At 42.3% G+C, this 22,582-nt stretch overlaps 1 protein-coding gene across 1 annotated transcript in view; it reads right to left on the reverse strand.

Annotated features, from left to right (window-relative positions):
* Positions 1 to 22,582, reverse strand: part of LOC134574514 (sperm flagellar protein 1-like) — a 63,162-nt gene that overhangs the window by 14,438 nt on the left and 26,142 nt on the right. Inside the window, exons 4-6 of the mRNA XM_063433620.1 lie at positions 14,122 to 14,161; positions 3,743 to 3,821; positions 954 to 1,056 (exon numbers count right to left, since the gene is read on the reverse strand). Coding sequence (XP_063289690.1) covers positions 954 to 1,056; positions 3,743 to 3,821; positions 14,122 to 14,161 — 222 coding nt within the window. The remainder of the gene's footprint in view (positions 1 to 953; positions 1,057 to 3,742; positions 3,822 to 14,121; positions 14,162 to 22,582) is intronic.

The raw sequence follows: 22,582 nt of genomic DNA on the forward strand, positions 1-22,582 counted from the left end.
TGAAATAAAGAGATTCCCTTGTGTGGTATTTGCACAAGACCCTCATGAACAGAGACTGGCCAGGGCACTAATTTCCCTGTAACTGTTTTGGGCTAACGCCTCGTGCCTGGCCAGTCAAAACTTCGACATAATGCCATTCCCGTTCTGCCACACCGATCTGAGTGATTTTTAGATATGTTGGGCACTCAGATCGGGGCTATCAGGGAATGTAATTTTCGTGGGGTTCTGTGGTATGGTTGAGGTACTTTTGGGGTACAGGATATTTTGTTGGATTTTCTGTGCATGGGAGATAATGAAATTAGAGAAGTTTGTCTCAGGCAATTATCTCCCAGGCTCAGAGGATCCTGGGATTGAAAACCCTGCTTTACTGTATGTGAAACCCAATGCATGGGACTTGGCATAAAAGCCGTGTATGTGCCAATAAAAGCCAATAAACTTCAGTTGTACCCCCAGAGCTGTATGTCGTCCAGTTGCTGGGGAGGAGGTGTTATATTCTTGGAGTATTTTACTTGTACCTGACTGTTCCCTTGGATTGTTGTACTCGTTCCTGACTGTACTTTGGTGTAACCAGCGGAGGAGGGTCCCTGCTAGGACTAGGGCTCCGCTACGGTAAGTAACTGGAAGTGAAGCTTTTGAGTAAATAGTAGAATATATATATATATATATATATATATATATATATATATATTACATATGTACCAAGGATTACATATTGTTTGTAACCACTTCAATAAGATAAAATAGTTATATTAACTACAGTGCCACTTTAATTGCTTAAACTGGAGTGTTTAACATAAGGTATTTTTACCACACTAATAATGTTAAAAGTTTTGCTGACCAGTATTAGGATGGTGGAATTGTGATTATAGCTAATCGGCATCCATTAACATGTTCATAATTCAAATCAAACAATAAATCGGAATGTACCCATACATCTTTGCTCTCATGCTTACTTGTACAGTTTCCTGCAAGGCCATCAGTTCTTGCTCTTTTTCTTCTAATAGCAGCCGGACACGAGGCTCCACATGTGTATATTGATGCAAACGTCCATCCACTCTGTAGGATAATGAATGCATTAAATAGTTTACTTCTCAGTGTAGCTGGTTTTATCCTGTTAAAATGTCCTTTACTCCAACAAATTCCTCTGCAGTACATTGTTTGTAATTGCAGTAATTGTTTGATAGAATTATAATAATACAGTGGTTTAAATGGCCCAGTTTACAACTTATAGGAGATAACAGCTTAGAAAAAAAATCTGAAGGGCTTCTGTTTTGAGTAGCCATTTCGGACAGTGAAGAAAATGTGAAATAACTGATTTCTGTGCTTTTTTTTATAATGCATTTTTATGTTTATTTTGTTTTGGATGAACTTTGAGACAACAATCTTTTTGGGAGTAGCTCGATTTTTCTAGTCCTTTAAAAAAGGAAGCAAGACCAAAAGCATATCTTAACTAATGGACAGCACAAATCATCTGATACATCCAACTATCCCCTCACCCCTGTCTCTGTATTATAAATCTCTTTGTCTGTGCACTTGGGTTTGACCTCTGAATAAGATGCTTTGCTGACTAAACAACATGAGGGCTACAGAGCAATCGAGGTCGGGAAGCGAAAAATACTGCTGTTTTCTCTCTCTTTGCAGATTACGAAACGGGCTGCGGTCTGACGGAGTGATTAAGTTACAAAAAAAGTTCTTGTGCTATGGTGAATGATTTTGTTCTGTTTCTCATTATAAAACAGATTTTTGATAACCAAGAGAATTTTAAAAAATGATACTGTAACTAAAAAAGAAGGGAATCATGTGGCTTTATTTACAACTTTAACCAGGAAGAATATATTGAGATTTATTTTGCATTCTTTAAGTATGTCCTGGACTTCATGGTAAAATCTCCTACTTACATAAAGAATTGTAGATTCTTATTAGCTTAACATAAGAAAACAAGCTCAATTCTGCAGTGCAATGACTACTCACTGTATTATTTCCTGGGAATTGAGGTAACTCAGAGGCCTAAAGGCTGTCCATTCCCATATGATCGAATTGTTGTTATAGGTTGGTACCTGTACCAGGTAAGCAGCATAATGAGGAAGATTGCAAGATTGGAGTTTTCATGGTATTACTACTCTCCATCTGATCTGTTCTCAAAGAGTTATGGCCAGACAGCAAAATCATGGAAAAACAGCACCTTGAATTCAGAGTATTCCTATGTTGATTTGTTTTTGTATTTCTAAGCCCCTCTCCTTCATCTCGTGTGTAGTTGAGCATCACGGGGAGTAGATTCTATCTCTTGAATTAACTTTGCAACCTCTGAGTATGATATTTATGGCAACCAGAAAAGCTCTTAAAGAGCTCCCTCAATCTAAGGACACCACTGGATAGATTATGGGAAAGGTATTTTTACTCACCTTTTTTCCCCACACTGTGCTGGTCTTGCCTCGCCTGGCTCCACCTCCACGGCTGAGATAATCAATCTTGATGATCTCAGTCAATTTAATGTTTCCCATAGGAAAGCATTTGGAGGCTATTGAACATGCACGGCAAAACGCGGTGCTGTGCCAATCGGCATCTCCTCACAGAGATGCATTGAGCCATGTCTCTTTTCAGCTATGTAACTATGTACTATTTTACTTTTCATTGATGACTTGTAAATAACACATTCACTTTTAAATGTACAGAATTCCTGAAGATATACAGTATGTAATGCAAACCACTTACTAATGAATTCTGGATTATGGTGTAGTCAAAAAGTTGGAACAATTCTCCAATTTAGCTATTCTTACCTAATTCTCCAGTTCCATGTTTAGTGAATAAATCTAAAAACACAGTGATATATTTAGAAAAAGATTAACCATATGCATTCCCCGTTAAATTTGTACGAATCTCTGACTCTTCTTCATTCCTAAAAATGTTATGTGCTCTTGAGTATTTATCTCCATGTTTCATCCATTCTATATGTCATGGTTCATCCACTGTTACACTGAACCCTGGCAGCCTGTGATGCCTATCAGACTTAAGGCACATTGGTTAAATACTAATGACACTGCTGATCTAAGTTATTCCGTCAACTTTTCCTGGACTATAGTTTTGTATCTAGTCCAGCTAAGTTTGAGTTTCACAGTAACATGTCAATAATATAAGCTCTTTTTCAGTAGCATATTTTATCCAATTAAGCCTTTTTAACACAAGATTCATGTGATAAACCCATAATGTATCAGTGAAGATTTTCAGTTATCGCCTATCAGAAATGTCACGGTGATCTGTGAAAACTACAGTTAATTATCCATCACAGTAATGAACAGCCTGTAATTATAGCTAATTAACATAAACATTATGAAAAGTTATTTAACCCGGTTTGTCAATGACCTAAAAAACTGCAGTTTAGTATATTTTCTGTCCGCAAGGAAAATAAATGGAAAATAAATATGGTTCTTGAACATTGCAGAGGGTAAGACCTATAGCCCCTGGGAAAGAAAGCTAAGAAAAGCAAAGTAAATCCTGGTATTCATGACCTCAACTTCCTGTGCTGCATAGTCACATGTTTTGGTGGGGGAGGCAGTGAGAATATGGTCACAGGCTGTGCCCTTTATGTTCTGCTATGCATTAGAACACTTAGAGCATCTACCTCTTGTTCATGAGGTCAACAAATTTAACAAACTTAAATAAAAAAAGTTCCAAATATCCAACCTTTAACCCTGCACTGCCAGGCTAGCAGATATTTTTGTATCTGTCATTTGTGAGAGATTACCGTTTTGTGTGGTTCTGGGACTGGTCCGTATATCCTGGGAAAGCCTTTGAATGTGTAGGAGACAGAAGTGCATCAGGGCCTGAAAAAAAACAACAAGAAAAGTTTAGTTTTTGTGAGGCAAAAAAAAGAAGAATAAAAAGGAATATAGTAGAACACAGAATGGCTTTGATGTTGAACAGCACTTATAATATGTGCCTGACTCCGTAAGCCAGATATAGACTCCGCTGCCAAGGGTTACAGGCCTTTCTCTATCCCAGGCTACAGAGCACTGTTCTGACAGTCGTTCCATCTCTGTCTTGTGGTGAAAATACTCAGATTGTAGGTTGACTCCAAATCAGAAGAAACTGTCTGTCAGCTGAACTCTACAGGGTCCGTGGATACATAGCAAACTTCCATAAACCAAGTTTAGCCAAGTTTAGCTGTCTAAGGACATTACATTGAATCAAGATCCGTGGAGCATCAACTTGGATGAACTTTGCAGTCACTGAATTTTGAAGATTGCTCACAGTCCAGCTCAACACAATACTCTCAAATGACCTCTGTCATCCTGTCTTCATTGCATAACACCTTAAAACTGCATACAACTTGCATTACTGTTTATATATATATATATATATATATATATATATTATATATTTTGTTTATCTGTTCAGCAGATTATTTGCAATAACTAAAGGTTTTAGAGTAAAAACATTAAGTATGTTTTCCTGCAGCGTGGAATTCTGGAAATTAATTTGTTTTGTAGAAAATGTCAAGCTATAATTGGCTGTTGATGTCACATGGTCTCAACAGCTTTAATTTGTTTTATATTTTCCTGAGGGCTGAGAATTGTGATGCAACTACAATGGAGTTACCCCCACGCTGAAATCTTCAAGTGCGTCCATCTATCATTATATATGCTTGGATTAAAATGCTATTTATCTGCTAGCAGAATTGTACTGATGATTTAGGAATGCTAGATATGTGCAATATGTGCCAAGAGCACAGGCGCAATGGGCACCATGCTGTGAGCATATTATTTAACTCTCAGCCACAATTCATGCCCGTGCTGTTTGCGATGGGTTGCATCAGGTCATGTCATCCACATGCTCTCTTCATATCCCTCAAAAAGTATTTGCTCTGTCATCAGTTCAATGCCTTGTAGAAGGAGAACATGAATATTTTAAAAACTTCCTTGAAATGGGTTAATAGAACCTACTCTGAAATAACAAAGAGATGAAGAAAGTGTAAGATAAATGTGAATGGCTTGGAGGAGGATAAGGGTGACGTGTCCGGGAAGTGGAGATTAAATGATAAGGGAAAGAAAAGAAGGGTATGCCATTGGAAACCGGGTGAACTGATATATATAGTATAGTAAGAAATAAGTATGCTGGCCTTACTATATGCTTACAGTAACTGTACTGTCTGTGCTGGAATATTGAGATATTTAATGAATGGATTAGTGCCAAGGTCATCAGGAAAAGAGAGGATGGCCATGTCAGATGGTAGTATTTTAAAAAGTTTCTTTTTTTTTTTTTGACAATCTTTATTTACGGTTTTATATTTTATTCAGAAATAAGAGATATAGAGTATAATGCAGGTGTAGATGAGACCAAGATAAAAGTGTTCTGTTACATACATGCAACATCAGCTAGTCAGCTAGGTCGTGATACATAACATATTAGGAGATATCAAGCAACTGTACTAAGTTGACAGCGAGCACAGGTGAGGTCGGGGAAAACATGTCCGTATTTTCTACCTTTGTATGTACGTCACCCGGGCCAGTTATGCCTCTCGTACTCCTCAATCAATCTTGATTCAATTTGAGAGTAGTGTTGGAAGAGCTACTGTGTTTCCAACACCTACATAATGAGTCATAGTACTAGCCTTTAAAAAAAATTAAATTTTTAGAGGGGGGTGGCAGCCGACCCAACGAGACCACCCGGGCCACCACAGATGGAGGGAGTGCCCACACACTCATCCGGGCCGATGTAACCCACCGAAATGTCTTGTCGAGGGGCATGGATTTAATTCCATCCCATTCGTTCTGCACTATTACCAGAGTGCCAATATGGATTGGGACAGGAAGTCTATCCACTGAGTCCATCTCTGCAGGCAACGTTCCGTATTACCCTTCAGGGAAGCCGTGAGCATTTCAATTTCATGGATCTCTTCAATCTTTGCCATCCACTGTTGGAGGGTGGGAACCTCAGCGGAGCGCCACCTAGCCAGGATCAGCAGTTTAGCTCCATTTAAAAGATGTTTGGTTAGCAGCGACTTATACCTCGAGATAGGCATTGTGGTGTGGTGAAGGAGCATCTGGAGAGGCTGGAAAGGGAGGTCTGTATCCAGTATGTCTTTGATCGTTGTGTGGACCTCAGTACAGAAAGGGCTTAGGTTTCTGCAAGACCACCAAATGTGGAGATCAGAGCCCACATCCTCCTCACGTCTCCAGCAAGTCTCAAAGACCTCAGGAAGCATACGATGTATTCTCTCTGTTTTTTTTGTACAACATCGTCAATGATTTGTAGTTAGGTTCTTGGTGTTTGGAGCACATGGAGCTCTGGTGTGTCAATATGTGGATTTTCATCCACGGAGAGTCCGAGAGTGTGACACCAGTGGCTCTTTCCCATCACGCAGTAAGTTTCACGGGTTCGGGCGGGTCGGATGACTGCAGCAGCGTGTACAGAACAGAGATTTCCTTATGGAGGTGTGCCCGCGCCCTGCACAATTACTCTAACTCTGTTAGATTCCTGTGAAATAGGTGTCGTCCATATTGAGACGTGTAGTAAGATTTAACTTGGAAGTAGCGAAATCTGTCCAGACCCGTTGTATTTTAAACCGTTTCAACTGTTAAGAAAAAGTGCACCACAGCAATTTAAAAAAAGATAATTTGGTAGCTAAAACTTTGGAAAACAAATTACTTTGGCACGTATAATAATAAAGAAAGCAGTAATTCTCAAAGCAATCTCAAACTGCTTTGGATTTAGCTATTGCATTAGAAAGACGATAATCACTAATTAAAAGATTGCACTGCCCAATTCAGAGATCAGTAGAATAATACCTGATATGCACGACAGCATAATGTTTGTGGAATTTGATAGAATTACACAGACAAAGAACTGGGCTGAATTCCTGATGCTGGTCCATCGGTGACTAGTGATGTTATATCTTCATGAAAGCACATGCATACATTACTCACGCATGTTTGTGTAGGTTTTAGCATGTATCTTCTCTTTAGAAGGAGTGATCACTTAGGTATTCCAGGTATGAAAACTTTACAGAAATATTGGGAGGGAGACGCATATTTCCTGGAAAATGCAAGCCTCTATTTTCCTGCTTGAGACCAAATAGCTATCCACATTAGACAGGAGTCTGACAGCAGTACATGAAAAATTTCACATGATTCACAAAATCACAACTAATTTTATTTTCTGTTGGTACATCAAATGTTACATTTGTCACCTACATTTAATATTTTACAGCTTGCTGGATTATTGCTAATTTGATTAACCCATTAATGTGTGAACACTGTTTTTACTATAGCAATGTTTTTTTACCTGCTCATTGTCATGCAGATTGATTGCACTAATTAAGCCTTTGAATAATGCACATTGTTTTACCATTTGTCATAGCTTAAGTTAAAAGTGTGCTATTCTATTATGTTGATTAACTTCCTAACAACTATATGTGGAGATTGGTGGTGTTTTGAACCTGCTGTGAGATATCCTAAAAAGTAAGAGTAACCGTGCACAGGAACATACCGGTACATTTAAATTACAATGGCTTTTACGAAGGTTTTGTGCAGCATAGTGTAATTCACTTTGTGTGGATCCTGTGTGTACACTGTGATTGTGTAGATTGTGGAAACACACACTTGTCTTATAGTGGTAATCGGTAAACTGCATCATATTTGTTATAAGTGAGGTTCCCAAATTACCCAAAATGCTATGGCTCAGGGCTCAAAATTCCCACTGGCGCACTAGTCATTAGCAAGTGCAAATTCAGTCCTGGCAAGTAGAAATTCACCCTTGGTGAGTGTACCATGGACCCTCCAGGATTTCCGTGGTGAGAACGTTTAGGCCTGCCTAGCGCACTCGACCTAAATTTTATTTTGTGTTTAATTATTTACCATGCAGTCTTTATTTAAGAGAAAAATGTATTACATAGATACAAGCATAAATGTCAGTGCAGACCATTAGCTAAAGTGCCAAAAGACCGTAGACTATATACATAGTTATATAGTTAAAGAGACATTTGTCCATCAAGTTCAGCCTTTCTCACATCTATTTTTGTGGTGATCCAAAAGAAGGCAAAAAAAACAAAAAAAACAATTCAGTTTGCAACACTTTTTCAACAAACTGGGAAAAACAAATTACCACACAAATTAAAAATGATATCCCCGAACATTGTTTTTGCAAGTATTTATCCAGTCACTGTTTAAACATCTGTACAGACTCTGATAAAACAAGTCTTATTGTTCTTACTGTTAAGAAATCGAATTTCTTCCAGTCTAAATACGTGATATCACGTCCAATATGTAGTCCTGATTATGAATAGATTTCCAGACAATGGTTTGTATTGGCCCCGAAAATATAAATATATCTATAGAGATATCTATATCGAGAGATCGATAGAGAGAGATAAACAAAGATTATAAAAATAAGTGAACCAAGTCTCAAAAGACCAGATGCATTTCTAGGAACAATATGGACCAGGAAACTAATACCTTGTGATTACAGAAAGCTGGTAGTAACAAGAGATAGTCCACATCAGCCAGCCCAGGTAAGTAACTGCAAACTGAGAGAGGGCTCCTAAGATATGTAACAGGGATGATGTTCCAGGAGGAATTTGCCAAATGGCAAATGATTTAGGTAAACTAGAAAAATGGTCAGAGTTGTGGTAACTGACATTTAATGTGGATAAGTGCAAGATAATGCATCTTGGACGTAAAAACCCAAGGGCAGAGTACAAAATATTTGATAGAGTCCTACGCTCAACATCTGAGGAAAGGGATTTAGGGGTGATTATTTCTGATGACTTAAAGGTAGGCAGACAATGTAATAGAGCAGCAGGAAATGCTAGCAGAATGCTTGGTTGTATAGGGAGAGGTATTAGAGGTAGAAAGTGGGAAGTGCTCATGCCATTGTACAGAACACTGGTGAGACCTCACTTGGAGTATTGTACGCAGTACTGGAGACCATATCTTCAGAAGGATATTGATACTTTAGAGAGAGTTCAGAGAAGGGCTACTAAACTGGCTCATGGATTGCAGGATAAAATTTACAAGGAAAGGTTAAAGGATCTTAAGATGTATAGTTTGGAGGAAAGACGAGACAGGGCGATATGATAGAAACATTTAAATACATAAAAGGAATAAACACAGTAAAAGAGGAGACTATATTTAAAAGAAGAAAAACTACCACAACAAGAGGACATAGTCTTAGATTAGAGGGGCAAAGGTTTAAAAATAATATTCAGAAGTATTACTTTACTGTGAGGGTAGTGGATGCATGGAGTAGCCTTCCAGCTGAAGTGGTAGAGGTTAACACAGTAAAGGAGTTTAAGCATGCATGGGATATGCATAAGTCTATCCTAACTACAAGATAAGGCCAGGGACTAATGAAAGTATTTTTAAAAATTGGGGGACAATACACCTTCACCCCACTCAAACACATGACCTGAACAGACTCCCCCCTCCCCACCCCAAAAGTATCCTCACACTGAGGTAATACAGGTATACACAGCCACAGATACATAAATGACAACGGGACAACGTATCAAATCTGGACTGCTACCCATTGCCAAACTGCTAACATATATCATTGTACTACAATATTTTAAAGCGTACCCTGCGATGGTACAAATTTGAACGGATGGCACTGTTATACCCCACCCCCCCCCCACCCCTCTTCTTTTCTGTATCCCTTCCCCTGAATATTGGTATATATACAAAACCAATAAATAAAGAATGATAAAAAAAATAAAAAAATTGGTCAGACTAGATGGGCCGAATGGTTCTTATCTGCCGTCACATTCTATGTTTCTGCTTCCAGTAAGTGGTTACAATACTGTGAGCAGCATTAATCAAGTGATTAATTACTAATTTCCAGTAAGACTTTCCAGGAAGTGAGGTACGGTGCAGCAGATAGGTTTCCTTATCAAAAGGGAATGGGGAGTCAACCAGTTGGGAAGCAACCACATGAAAAGTCTACCAAAACGGCGGATTCCGGGGCAGTCCCATCATTTATGGATGAGGGAGCCAAATTCCCTAACTTTTAGCTAACTAATATACTAACGAGTGAGCAGTTTGTACCTCAACTCAGTAGTGTGTGTGAACAGAGTTTTTATGGGTAAGAAGAAAGACCCGCTCCCATGGAGTTTCATCAAAAGTTTTGCAGAGCTCACATTCCCATCACTATATATAGGGAAGAGCCACCCAAGGATTCCAGTTGAAGTCAATAGAGCTGCTATACACAGTACTCCAATGGTTTGGTGTGAAGACCAAGTTCTTTAATGGGGCAGCGATCGTGGGAGATATCCCTAGAGTGAAGTATAAAGGAAACAAAGTGTGATAGCTGTCAATTTCGGAAGTGGGATGCGCAGACCCAACAAAAACTCCAGGGGTTGCGGGCAGCCCGATTAAAAAAACAAAAAACAAAGTACTCAGAGAGGGTGCAGAAGGTCTAAAGAGGGAAGAAAGGGAGGATGTAATTTTGGAGGGAATTGGAAATTATCTAAGAATGGAGCCAGGGCGGGAAGGCAAGGTGAAGAGAGGAAAGCCTGAAATGTGGCCCTGAAATTTTTAGCCCTTCTATAGTGATGGATATATGAACGTCCCCATCCTAGAGGGCCAGGCTGCAGTCTGCTGGAGACCAATCATCTCAGCTAAAGGGAAAGCAAATAATTGATTAAAACAAATAATTGATGTACGCTCCCTAAACCCAACAAGCCTCCCACAACTCCGCAAAATTTCCGTCCCATATCCCTCCTCAACACTGACGCGAAGCTCTTCGCTAAATTATTCGCAAATAGGCTAGGAAACATCTTACCACACGTCATACACAATGACCAGGTGGGATTCGTCAAAGGGAGACAGGGAGCAGAAAACACTAGAAAGGTCATAAACATCCTTTACCATCTGAAAACTCAGCAGAGAGGGGGACTGATGGTCTCCCTCGACGCAGAAAAAGCTTTTGACCGTCTGCATTGGGGGTTCCTACGAGCAGTTTTAAGCAAGTTTGGCATCCCACCTGGCTTTGTGTCCGTTGTGAGAGCCCTCTATAGCGAGCCCTCAGCAAGGGTGCTCAATGCAGGGTTTATGTCCGAACCGTTCAAACTCACAAATGGCACGAGGCAGGGATGCCCCCTGTCCCCCCTGCTATATGTCTAGCGCTAGAGCCGCTGGCGGTAAGGATACGCGAAAATTCGGCGATACACGGTATAGAAATAGGAGGGAGGGAGTACAAAACTAACCTGTTTGCAGATGACATTTTGCTTACACTTACACAGCCTCACATATCATTACCAAACCTACTGCAGGAAATAAAGAATTACGGGGAACAATCATACTATAAACTAAATGTCACAAAAACCCAAGCGATGGGGATAGGACTACCACACAGTTCTATAGAACACCTCAAGCTCTCATTCCCACTGGACTGGAGAGACGACCACCTCACGTTCCTAGGATTGAGAATCCCGAGAGACCCGCATGGCCTCCTGGAACTCAATTACGGAAGATTACACAGAGAATATAGTGATACACTGAAAAAGTGGGAAAACACATACATGACATGGGTGGGGAGATTGGCGGCGGTTAAGATGATGTTACTGCCTAAATACCAATACTTACTTAGGACACTGCAGATTCCCCTTCCCAATACGTACATAAAGCGGTTGCAAAATGTCATCACAAGTTTTGTATGGGCACACAAAAAAATAAGAGTAGCAACGTCGATCCTAACTAGGACTGTGGACCAGGGAGGGCTGGGACTGCCGGACATGCGGACGTACTATAGAGCAGCAATAATATCCACGGCCCTACAGGCTCATGCAGCTGAAAACCCACCTCAGTGGATAGAGATGGAATCGACCTGGACAAACCCCAATGGCCTTAAATACCTATTATGGGTGCCGCACAACCGGCGACCACCGCTCCCAAACATGCCCGCCACCACAGACACACTGCTCAGAGTCTGGGACAAGGCTAAATCGCAACTAGGGTACACAAAAGCTTGGTCACTAGCCACCCCCATATTTAGCATACATATAGCATATCCCGCCTTCGACCACCGCAAATGGATAGATAGGGGATGTACACTAGTTAAACACCTGTATAGCAAGGGACACATGAAACAATTCCCAGAACTACAATTAGAATATAACTTGCCACTAAACATGATATTCTCTTATATACAACTGAAGGGAATACTGGCAAACGACACCAACCCGAACACTCCGCCAAATGCAAGAAGAGTAGAACACGCATGTATGTCACTGACCATGCCAAAAAAGCCACTTTCACTCATTTATGCAACACTAAATGATCCGAGCCAGCAAACACAGGGAGACACCTTTAGAGTAGCATGGCACAAAGACATAGGCATGGACTTCTCAGACGACCAATGGTCCAAAGCCTTTACGGCTCATAAAGGCAGGTCTCGCTGCTCATCCCATCTAGAACTCATGCGCAAATTACAGTATAGATGGTATCTCGTGCCAACCAGACTGGCGCGCATATACCCCGACTCCCCCACAACATGCTGGAGATGCTTAACAGATGAGGGCACCATGCTCCACACTTGGTGGACCTGCCCGGCCATTAGGGAATACTGGAGGAGAGTAGAAAAGATGATACAGGGTGCACTACAAATCGAATTTCAGCTAAGACCGGAATGCGCCTTACTACTCATGACGCTCGAAAACTACACAAAAACACAAGCCAGCCTATTGTTTCACATATTAATAGCGGCCACCCTCCTAATAGCAAGGAGATGTAAACAAACACAAACACCCAAATGGACTGACCTGATACAACAAGTATCACTTAACTTGACTTATGAAATAGGGACTAATCAGCAATCCCAAATAGCAAAACACATCATTCAAGCCAGACTAGAATGGGAGGTCTTTGTGGAGAAGCTAGGACCAGTGGATGAGTTTGAGTCATAAATAATAGATAATATTAATTAAAAAAAAAAAAAAGGGAACACTTAATAGCAAAGGGTAATCGTGGTAACAGGAGGGATGAGAGGAGCGCTGACTCCGGAGAAGTAAGGTAGAGGTTTACGGAACACACCCACTACTACACCTGATTCAGGGCACTGGAGAACTAAAACCCACACTGTACATAGTTGAGGGGATCCAGGCCTGACTACCAAGAAGAAAAACGAATACGGCAAGGTAGCCGGAAGCATTGTAAATTCGAAGAAGGGCTCATGGAACTCCCCCTCCCCCCTACCCTTCTGTCTTCTACCCCGCCCGCACCCCGATGTCAAATACCCCATCCCCCCCCCAGAACAACAAGCAACAGATAGGTTTACTAACAAACAATCGAGAATAGTCACAGCTATAGGTGTAGACAACTCAGTAATATCAAAAAACTGCTAACACACAGGGAGAACGATGCCAAAGTGTATCACACTCGAGTTAGCTATTAGGCAGACTCATCAATCAACAGCTGTTCCAAGGCATAACAACAGACGAACTTTAACATGTATAATGCGATCTATGTATGTATATGTCCGATGCAACCAATATGATAAATAAGGAAATACTCCAAAATGTATAAACTGAAAAGGTATATATTATTAAGATGACTCTCATTGTCGAATAAGCCGTTGTGAATAACACCACCTTATTGTAAATATTGTATAAATGTGCTACTGTACCAAGTGAACCATGTCGACTGCTAACGAACGCTAATAATGTGCTCATTGTGAACCCCTTCCACCCCCCTCCTTTTTTCTCTTCTGTATCCCTTGTTGAGAATTACGACAAAATAAAAATTGTCAAATTGAAAAAAACAAAAAACTAATAATTGATGTTCACTCCATGCACCATAACCACTTTAGTCAGTTGAAATACTTATGGTGCCTAAAGTGTCCCTTTAAGGAACTCCCAACAATGAATCAATAGGAAACTAGTGCAGGTTTGGATGCCTTTGACAACACGGTATAATAGGTCCAGCCAGGTCGAGGTTGTCAGATAGCAGAATAAAGAGTAACACTAGAAAGGTAAAAAAACAAGAGGACTACACTGCAAAGTACTATTACACTGTTAGTATGCTGTGTTCAATATGACCTGGGTATATTTAGCATTCGTGACTTGCATCACGAAGATGTGTGAATGTGTTTGCAAATGATGCACTGGATCATGTAATTTTTTTTTATACTTACCAGTTGGTTGGCCGGTTTTCGTGCTGTAGTATTCAGACTCCTGAAAAGAAAACCATTGTGGGAATTCTGTTACCTTTACATACAACATAAACAATAAAATTAAACTTTTCTGAGCTGGATATGTCTAATAATAAATTGTGGGATAGGAAAAAAATATTTTCTAAGCCATCATTAAGGGAAAAAAGTTGAAAGATTGGGTACAAGTACCTTTTGGCTTTAATCTATAATAATACCGGATAAAATTTGTTTCAAAGATGCTTACTGTATTCAGGCAATGGTCAAATGCTTCTCTCTGAAACACTGCATAACACAACTTCATGACCCAATAATCTGCTTTGAAAAAACAAAAAATCTCAAATCCGTCAAATTCAGCCATCCAGACACCTCGGTTTCTGCTGCTGATCCAAGAGAAAGCACAAAAACTAAATTAAAGTACGGTAATTTCCATTTGTGCATTCTTTCCTAAATCTGAAATGGTAGTCAGATTTTCCTTGGATCAACAAGCTGTTACCACAAACACATTTTAACCATGATGTCTTTGAATATTCTGTTTTTCCACAAAAGCATCTCTGGATGCTTTTTAACAATTTCTGAACAAACTTATCAAAAAAGATATATAAAATATACTCAAACTACCCACACCACCGAGACCTGGAGCAATCCAGGACGGACAGCTTGAATCAGCCGGTAGCACAGAGACAGGTTTGAGACCAGGGGTCAAGTCCTGGGGAAAAAAGTGTGGGAACTCTCCCCCACCAAAAAAAAACCCACTCGTATGCATATATAAACGCGTGCACACACATACACTCACAGACACACACATGCACTCAGACACTCACAGACGCACACACATACTCAGACACTCACACAGTGGTGTATTTTAATTTTGTGCTGCCCTAGGCATGACTATACCTGAGCACCCCTAATCTAAATTTACCACCCCTTCCTGTCAAGGGCGCACCGCTTCCTGATTAAGAACCCACCCCTTCCTCTTTAGACTCCACCTTTTCCTGCTCCTTTTAAAGAAATACTATAGTGCCAGGAAAACAAAGCTGTTTTCCTGGCACTATAATTCCCTGTAGTGCCCCCCCTCCCTCATTCGACACTGATGGGGTTAAAATCCTATGGGTATTTAGCAGATGCTGGATGTCCTCATGCACAGGGGTGAGGACGTCCAGCATCAGTTAGGCGACTTTTGGTCACCTAACCACCCGAAAGTCCCTCTAGTGTCTGATAGACAGCCACTAGAGGTGGAGTTACCCCTCAAGGTAATTATTGCAGTTTCTGAGAAACCGCAATAATTACACTTGCAGGTTTAAGGGGACTGGGACACTGCACCCAGACCACTTCAATGAGCTGAAATTGTCTGGGTGCCTATAGTGTCCCTCTAAGCACACTCTCTGACAGACACCCACACTGGCAGATACACACTGACAGTAACACACACACTACGTGACAAACACACAGACGTCACTGATTTGACACACACACACACACATTCACTGACACACACTCATTCATTGACAGAGAGACACACACAAACACACTGACAGACACACACTAATAGTCACACACACACTAAATGACAAACAGACTCTCACTGATTTGACAGACACTTACAAACATACACTAACAGAAGCACATACACGCAAACATGTGCATACACTAACAGAAGCACATACACTCATACGCACACACACATGCATACACTAACAGAAGCACATACACGCAAACATGCATACACTAACAGAAGCACATACACTCATACACACACACCTACATATGCTAACAGACGTAAATACACTCATACACACACACACACTGACACAAACACACACATACACCAACAGACATGAACTAACATACACACACATACATAGACTAACAGACATACACACACACATACATAGACTAACAGACATACACACACACTAACAGACATACACACACATAAACAGACATACACACACATAAACAGACATACACACACACACGCACACATACACACACACTAACAGACATACACACACACACTAACAGACATACACACACACACTAACAGACATACACATACACTAACAGACATACACACACACATACACTAACAGACATACACACACACATACATACACATACACTAACAGGCATACATACACATACACTAACAGACATACACTAACAGACATACACACAGACATACACACAGACATACACTAACAGACATACATACACACACATACACTAACAGACATATACACACAGACATACATACACATACACTAACGGACATACACACACACACATACACATACACTAACAGACATACACACAGACATACATACACTAACAGACATACACACAGACATACATATATACAAATTATTCAAATAAACATTGCCCACCCACCCAGCCTCCCTACCTTTCAGGAAAGCTGTCATGGATGGGTCCCTGGGGTCCAGTGGGGCTGCAGTGAGGCTGGCATGGGGGGGCCACCTGATTGCCTGCCCCCCCCCGGTGGGCGGCTCTCTCCCTGTCACACGCGGCGAGGGAGCTGTGTCCTCTCTGCTCCCTCTCGCCGCGCGCCGTTTTCTGATGCAGGGAGCCGGAATATGACGTCATATTCCGGCTCCCTGCATCAGCAGAAAACCCACGCGGCGAGAGGGAGCAGAGAGGACACAACTCCCTCGCCGCGTGTGACAGTGAGAGAGCCGCCCCCCGCCGGGGGGGGGGGGGCAATCAGGTGGCCCCCCCATGACAGGGGGAACAGAGGGCATTTGGGGGCGGCATTTTTTGGGACCGCAGTCTGCAGTGGGGAAGGTACACCTTATGACGACAGATCCAAACCGGGGAACCTGGAATCAGATAATCGGGTCCAACCGTAAACACAGCACTCCAAGTAGCACAGTGCACCTAAGGGGTAACCCTCTAAGGCTACGAAAGAAGCTAGGAAAGTATCCCAGTGACAGCGTACCAAACATGGACAGCTAGAATCGCAGTCTAAATCAGTTAGAGCCCGAGCATAAACTTGTTTGCGCAATGTTGTTCATTCAGACTAAATGTACTTTACCTGACTGACTAATGTTACATTATCTTTTGAAAAATCCAATAAATAAAGATTGTAAAAAAAAAAATATATACTCGCATATCGTAGAGCAGGCTGACTGCTCTGTGGTAATGGCTATGGTGGTATGATCCCCACCTCTGATTTCTTTAGAGTTGTGGTTAAAAAGCCAGGTAAGAAAAAATGAAAAAATAAAACATTTTTGCTTTTAAACAATTAAAGGAAATTGGCACAACCTAGGTATATTTGTCCAAAATAATTCCTTTATTTAAATACAAAATAAAACTGAAAAAAATCTGAGGTGGGGATCATACCACCAGAGCCGATACCACAGAGCAGTCAGCCTTCTCTACGGTGTGTAGACATGTGCAATTCGTTTCGGTCCGAATATGTATTTGGACAAATTTCGGGCAATTCAGACATTCGGGTACTTCCGAATGTCCGAATTGCTGAAGTGCCGAGTTCCCGAAGTTCCTAAATTACCGAATTTCCAAAGTGCCGAAGTTCCGAAGTGCTGAAGTTGCCGAAGTTCCGAAGTATCAAAGTGCCGAAGTTCCGAAGTATCAAAGTGCCGAAGTTCCGAAGTATCAAAGTGCCGAAGTTCCGAAGTATCAAAGTGCCGAAGTTCCAAAGCACAGTATTGCCTAAGTACTAAAATACTTACCCAGTGAAAGAAGAAAAATTTTACATTGTATACAATTTTAAATAAAAAGTATACAAACATAGCCAGGATTCACCTGTAAGCATTTGCAACACTTACAACAATCAAGTAACATACATTCATATAAAATGTAAGTTACTTGGCCAGTCAATGTAATGACAGAAATGAATAAGTAGATAACTCCCTAATTCCCACCGCATTAGGGAGCTATCTACTAAAAGGCTGAAAGATCTAAATTGGTATTTCAGACAAATTTACTAATACTAAGTAAAGATTACTTAGTATTAGTAAATTATGCCCCTTCCCGAGCCCCCACCCCTGAGCGGCGGGTGGGGGCCCTAAATTATAATGAGGGGGGACCTAATGTCCTCCCCCTGGCCCCCACCCCTGAGCGGTGCGTGGGGGCCCTAAAAACTAATAAGGGAGGGGGACCTAAGGTCCTCCCCCCTGGCCCCCACCCCCGAGCGGCGGGTGGGGGCCCTAAATACTAAAAAGGGGGGGACCTAAGGTCCTCCCCCTGGTCCCCACCCCTGAGCGGCGGGTGGGAGCCCTAAATAGTAATAGGGGGGGACCTAATGTCCTCCCCCCTGAGCAGTGGGTAGGGGCCCTACAGTAAATTAAGGGGGGGACCTAATGTCCTCCACCCTGGCCCCCACCCCTGAGCGGTGGGTGGGGGCCCTATATACAATGTAAGGGGGGGACCTAATGTCCTTCCCCCTGGCCCCCACCCCTGAGCGGCGGGTGGGGGCCCTAAATACCAATAGGGGGGGGGACCTATTGTCCTCCCCCTCGCCCCCACCCCTGAGCGGTGGGTGGGGGCCCTAAAAAAAACAGCGTGGGAAAGTTCTTTGTAATTTTCCCACGCTGTGTAATTGTCAGGATCGGGACAGGGATCCAACACGCAGAGTACAAACAGTAGCCAGATACGTATACCGGACCTTAGAATGGCCGGACTAACGTAAGTAGTACAGTATAGAATGGTCAAAGACAAGCCGAGGTCGAGGGTAACAGAAGACAGGTAAGCGAGAGACAAGCCGAATCAAGGGTAACAGAGAATAGCAGAGTAAGGTAAACAAGCCGGGTCAAAACCAAAAGGGATAATAGAATACACAAGCACTGAGTGACTAGAACAAGCTAGAACCACGACAGGGCAATGAGCTAATGAAAGAAGCTCTGTTAAATACCCTGTTCAGAGCAGTAACCACGCCTCCGAGGCGTCCTGATTGGTCCTGCAACAATTGACTGACAGGTCGTTCCGGGGGAGTGTCCTGATGACTACTTCCTGCCTAGATGCTGTAAAAGGCAGTCACTCCCTCGCGGCCGGCCTAGCATGACCGGATAGACCGCGGGGAAGGGAGCCATCAGACCGTCTGGATGGAGGAACAGCTAAGTCTCTACCTCTTTCGGAGGTAGAGACCACAGGTACCCTGACAGTACCCCCCCTCTCAAATACGCCCACCGGGCGGAATGAACCGGGACGAGATGGGAAGCGAGAGTGATACGCCCTGCGGAGACGGGGAGCATGAACATCCTCCTGAGGTACCCAACTCCTCTCCTCAGGACCATATCCCTTCCAATCAACCAGATATTGTACTCTCCCCCGGGAGATTCGAGAATCAATAATAGAGTTAACCTCATACTCCTCCTGACCCTCCACCTGAACGGAGCGAGGAGGGGCTATTGTGGAGGAAAATCTGTTACATATGAGTGGTTTCAGCAATGAAACGTGAAACGAGTTCGGGATGCGTAAGGTATTAGGAAGAGCTAAACGATACGCAACTGGATTGATACGGGTCAGCACCCTGTAGGGTCCAATATAACGAGGAGCGAACTTCATGGAGGGCACTTTTAAACGGATGTTCCTCGTGCTCAGCCATACCCTATCACCTGGAACAAAGACCGGAGCCGCCCTTCTACGTTTATCAGCGTGTTTCTTGACCAACATAGAGTTGTGCACAAGGATTTGTCGAGTTTGATCCCACAACTTCCTCAAATTGGCAACATGAACATCAACCGACGGCACCCCCTGGGAAGGAGAATCCGAAGGAAGAATAGACGGATGAAAACCATAATTCATGAAGAAGGGGCTTGAATGAGTAGAATCGCAAACGAGATTGTTGTGTGCAAACTCCGCCCAAGGAATCAAACCGACCCAATCATCCTGGTGTTCAGAAACAAAGCATCGTAAATATTGTTCAATTTTCTGGTTGGTACGTTCAGCAGCTCCGTTAGACTGAGGATGATAGGCAGAAGAAAAGTTTAATTTAATACCAAGTTGAGAGCAGAAGGACCTCCAAAAGCGGGAAACAAATTGGGAGCCTCTGTCCGATACAATTTGAGAGGGTATCCCATGTAGGCGAAAAATCTCCTTAGCGAATATCTCTGCCAATTCGGGAGAAGACGGGAGTTTAGGCAGGGGAATGAAGTGTGCCATCTTAGTAAACCTGTCAACCACGGTGAGGATAACAGTCTGTCTTTTAGAGATAGGTAGATCGACAATAAAGTCCATGGCCAAACAGGACCATGGTTTTTCTGGAACCTCCAAGGGGTGCAGGAATCCACATGGAAGCGTATGGGGTTGTTTGGTTTTAGTACAAACTTCACATGCAGCGATGAACTCCTCAATATCCCTCCGTAAAGCAGGCCACCAGAAGTCCTTAGAGATCAACGTGTAAGTTTTGCGAATACCAGGATGTCCTGCCATCTTGCTATTATGTAAACACTGTAAAAGCTCCAGTTGAAGAGCCGGAGGAACGAAATGACGGCCCGCAGGAGTCTGTTTAGGTGCTAGATGTTGCAACTTAATGATCTCGGCCAGTAATGGAGAATGAATCCTGAGATTCGTATTAGCAATGATATTGCATTTCGGAACTATAGAAGAAAGAACTGGTTCAGGTACAGTAGAAGGTTCATATTGGCGAGATAATGCATCGGCTTTAGAGTTTTTAGAACCAGGTCTGTAAGTCAGTACATAATTGAAGTGAGTCAGGAATAAGGACCAACGAGCTTGTCTAGAGGATAAGCGCTTAGCCTCCCCAATATAGGACAAGTTTTTGTGGTCCGTCAAAATCGTAATAGGGTGTAGGGTCCCCTCCAACAAATGTCTCCACTCCTTTAAGGCTTTAATGACTGCTAACAGTTCCCTTTCCCCGATGTCATATCTGCTCTCAGGCCCAGAAAATTTCTTAGAGAAGAAACCACAAGGGTGTAACGGTTTATCCACCCCTAACCTTTGAGACAGAACAGCCACAACTGCTGTCTCAGAGGCATCGACCTCGAGCAAGAAAGGCAGAGTCGTATCAGGATGGACTAGAATGGGAGCCGAGGCAAAAAGTTCCTTGAGAGTCTTGAAAGCACCAAGAGCTTCCTTAGACCAGAACTTAGTATCAGCCCCTTGTTTGGTCATATTGGTAATAGGCGCAATGATAGAGGAGTATCCTTTAATGAAGCGCCTATAGTAGTTGGAAAAACCAATAAACCTTTGGATAGCCTTGAGTCCTTTGGGCAAAGGCCAGTCTAAAATAGATTGGAGTTTTACAGGATCCATTTTAAAACCTTCCCCAGAAATCACGTATCCAAGAAAGTCTACCTGAGACTGATCAAAACTGCACTTCTCCAATTTGCAATATAGACCATGTTGCAGCAGCTTGTGTAATACCTTTCTGACCTGTCTATGGTGAGTCTCAATCTCCTTAGAGTGTATTAGTATGTCGTCCAGGTAAACAATAACACAATCATGCTGAAACTCCCTAAGTACCTCATTAATCAAATCTTGAAATACTGCAGGAGCATTGCATAGTCCAAATGGCATAACAGTGTATTCGTAATGGCCATACCGGGTATTGAATGCCGTCATCCACTCGTGACCTTGCTGGATTCTCACCAAATTGTAAGCCCCTCTGAGATCTAACTTGGTGAAGATTTTGGAGCCCTTAAGACGATCAAATAACTCGGTAATCAGTGGGATAGGATAGGCATTTCTGACAGTTATTTTATTCAAGCCTCGGTAATCGATACAAGGTCTCAGCGTGCCATCCTTCTTCTTAATGAAAAAGAACCCAGCCTCGGCCGGAGACGAAGACCTCCTGATGAATCCCTTTTCTAAATTCTCCCGAATATACTCCCCTAGAACCGAGTTTTCCTGAACAGACAAAGGATATACATGGCCCCTTGGAGGCATAGTCCCGGGTAGAAGCTTAATTTTACAGTCAAATGACCTGTGTGGCGGCAAAGAATCGGCATTCTTCTTGTCAAACACTGCCCTTAAGTCTAGGTAAAGGTCTGGTATTTGTCTTCCTGTGGACTGAGTAGGATTCTCCGGTATGTTAACATTAGCTAATGGAGAAACCTTGCACAAACACCGATCCTGGCAGCCCTGGCCCCACGAGAGTATCTCCCCTAACTCCCAATCGATAATAGGGTTATGTTGCTTCAACCATGGGTACCCCAGAACTATGGGAACTGAAGGGGACGAAATGAGCATAAGAGATAAATTCTCCGTGTGTAGGATACCAACATTTAAATTAATGGGTATGGTCTCACGAAAGATAACAGGGTCTAGTAGTGGTCTACCATCTATGGCCTCAACGACCAAGGGTGTCTCCCTTAGCTGGGATGGGAAATTGTTTTTACTAGCAAAGGCTTGGTCGATAAAATTCTCAGCAGCACCGGAATCTATCAATGCCATAGCCCTTACTACTTCCTTCCCCCAAGTTAAGGAAACTGGTAGCAGAAGCCTG

The sequence above is a fragment of the Pelobates fuscus genome, chromosome 10 (assembly GCF_036172605.1).
Source record: "Pelobates fuscus isolate aPelFus1 chromosome 10, aPelFus1.pri, whole genome shotgun sequence".
Taxonomy (NCBI): domain Eukaryota; kingdom Metazoa; phylum Chordata; class Amphibia; order Anura; family Pelobatidae; genus Pelobates; species Pelobates fuscus.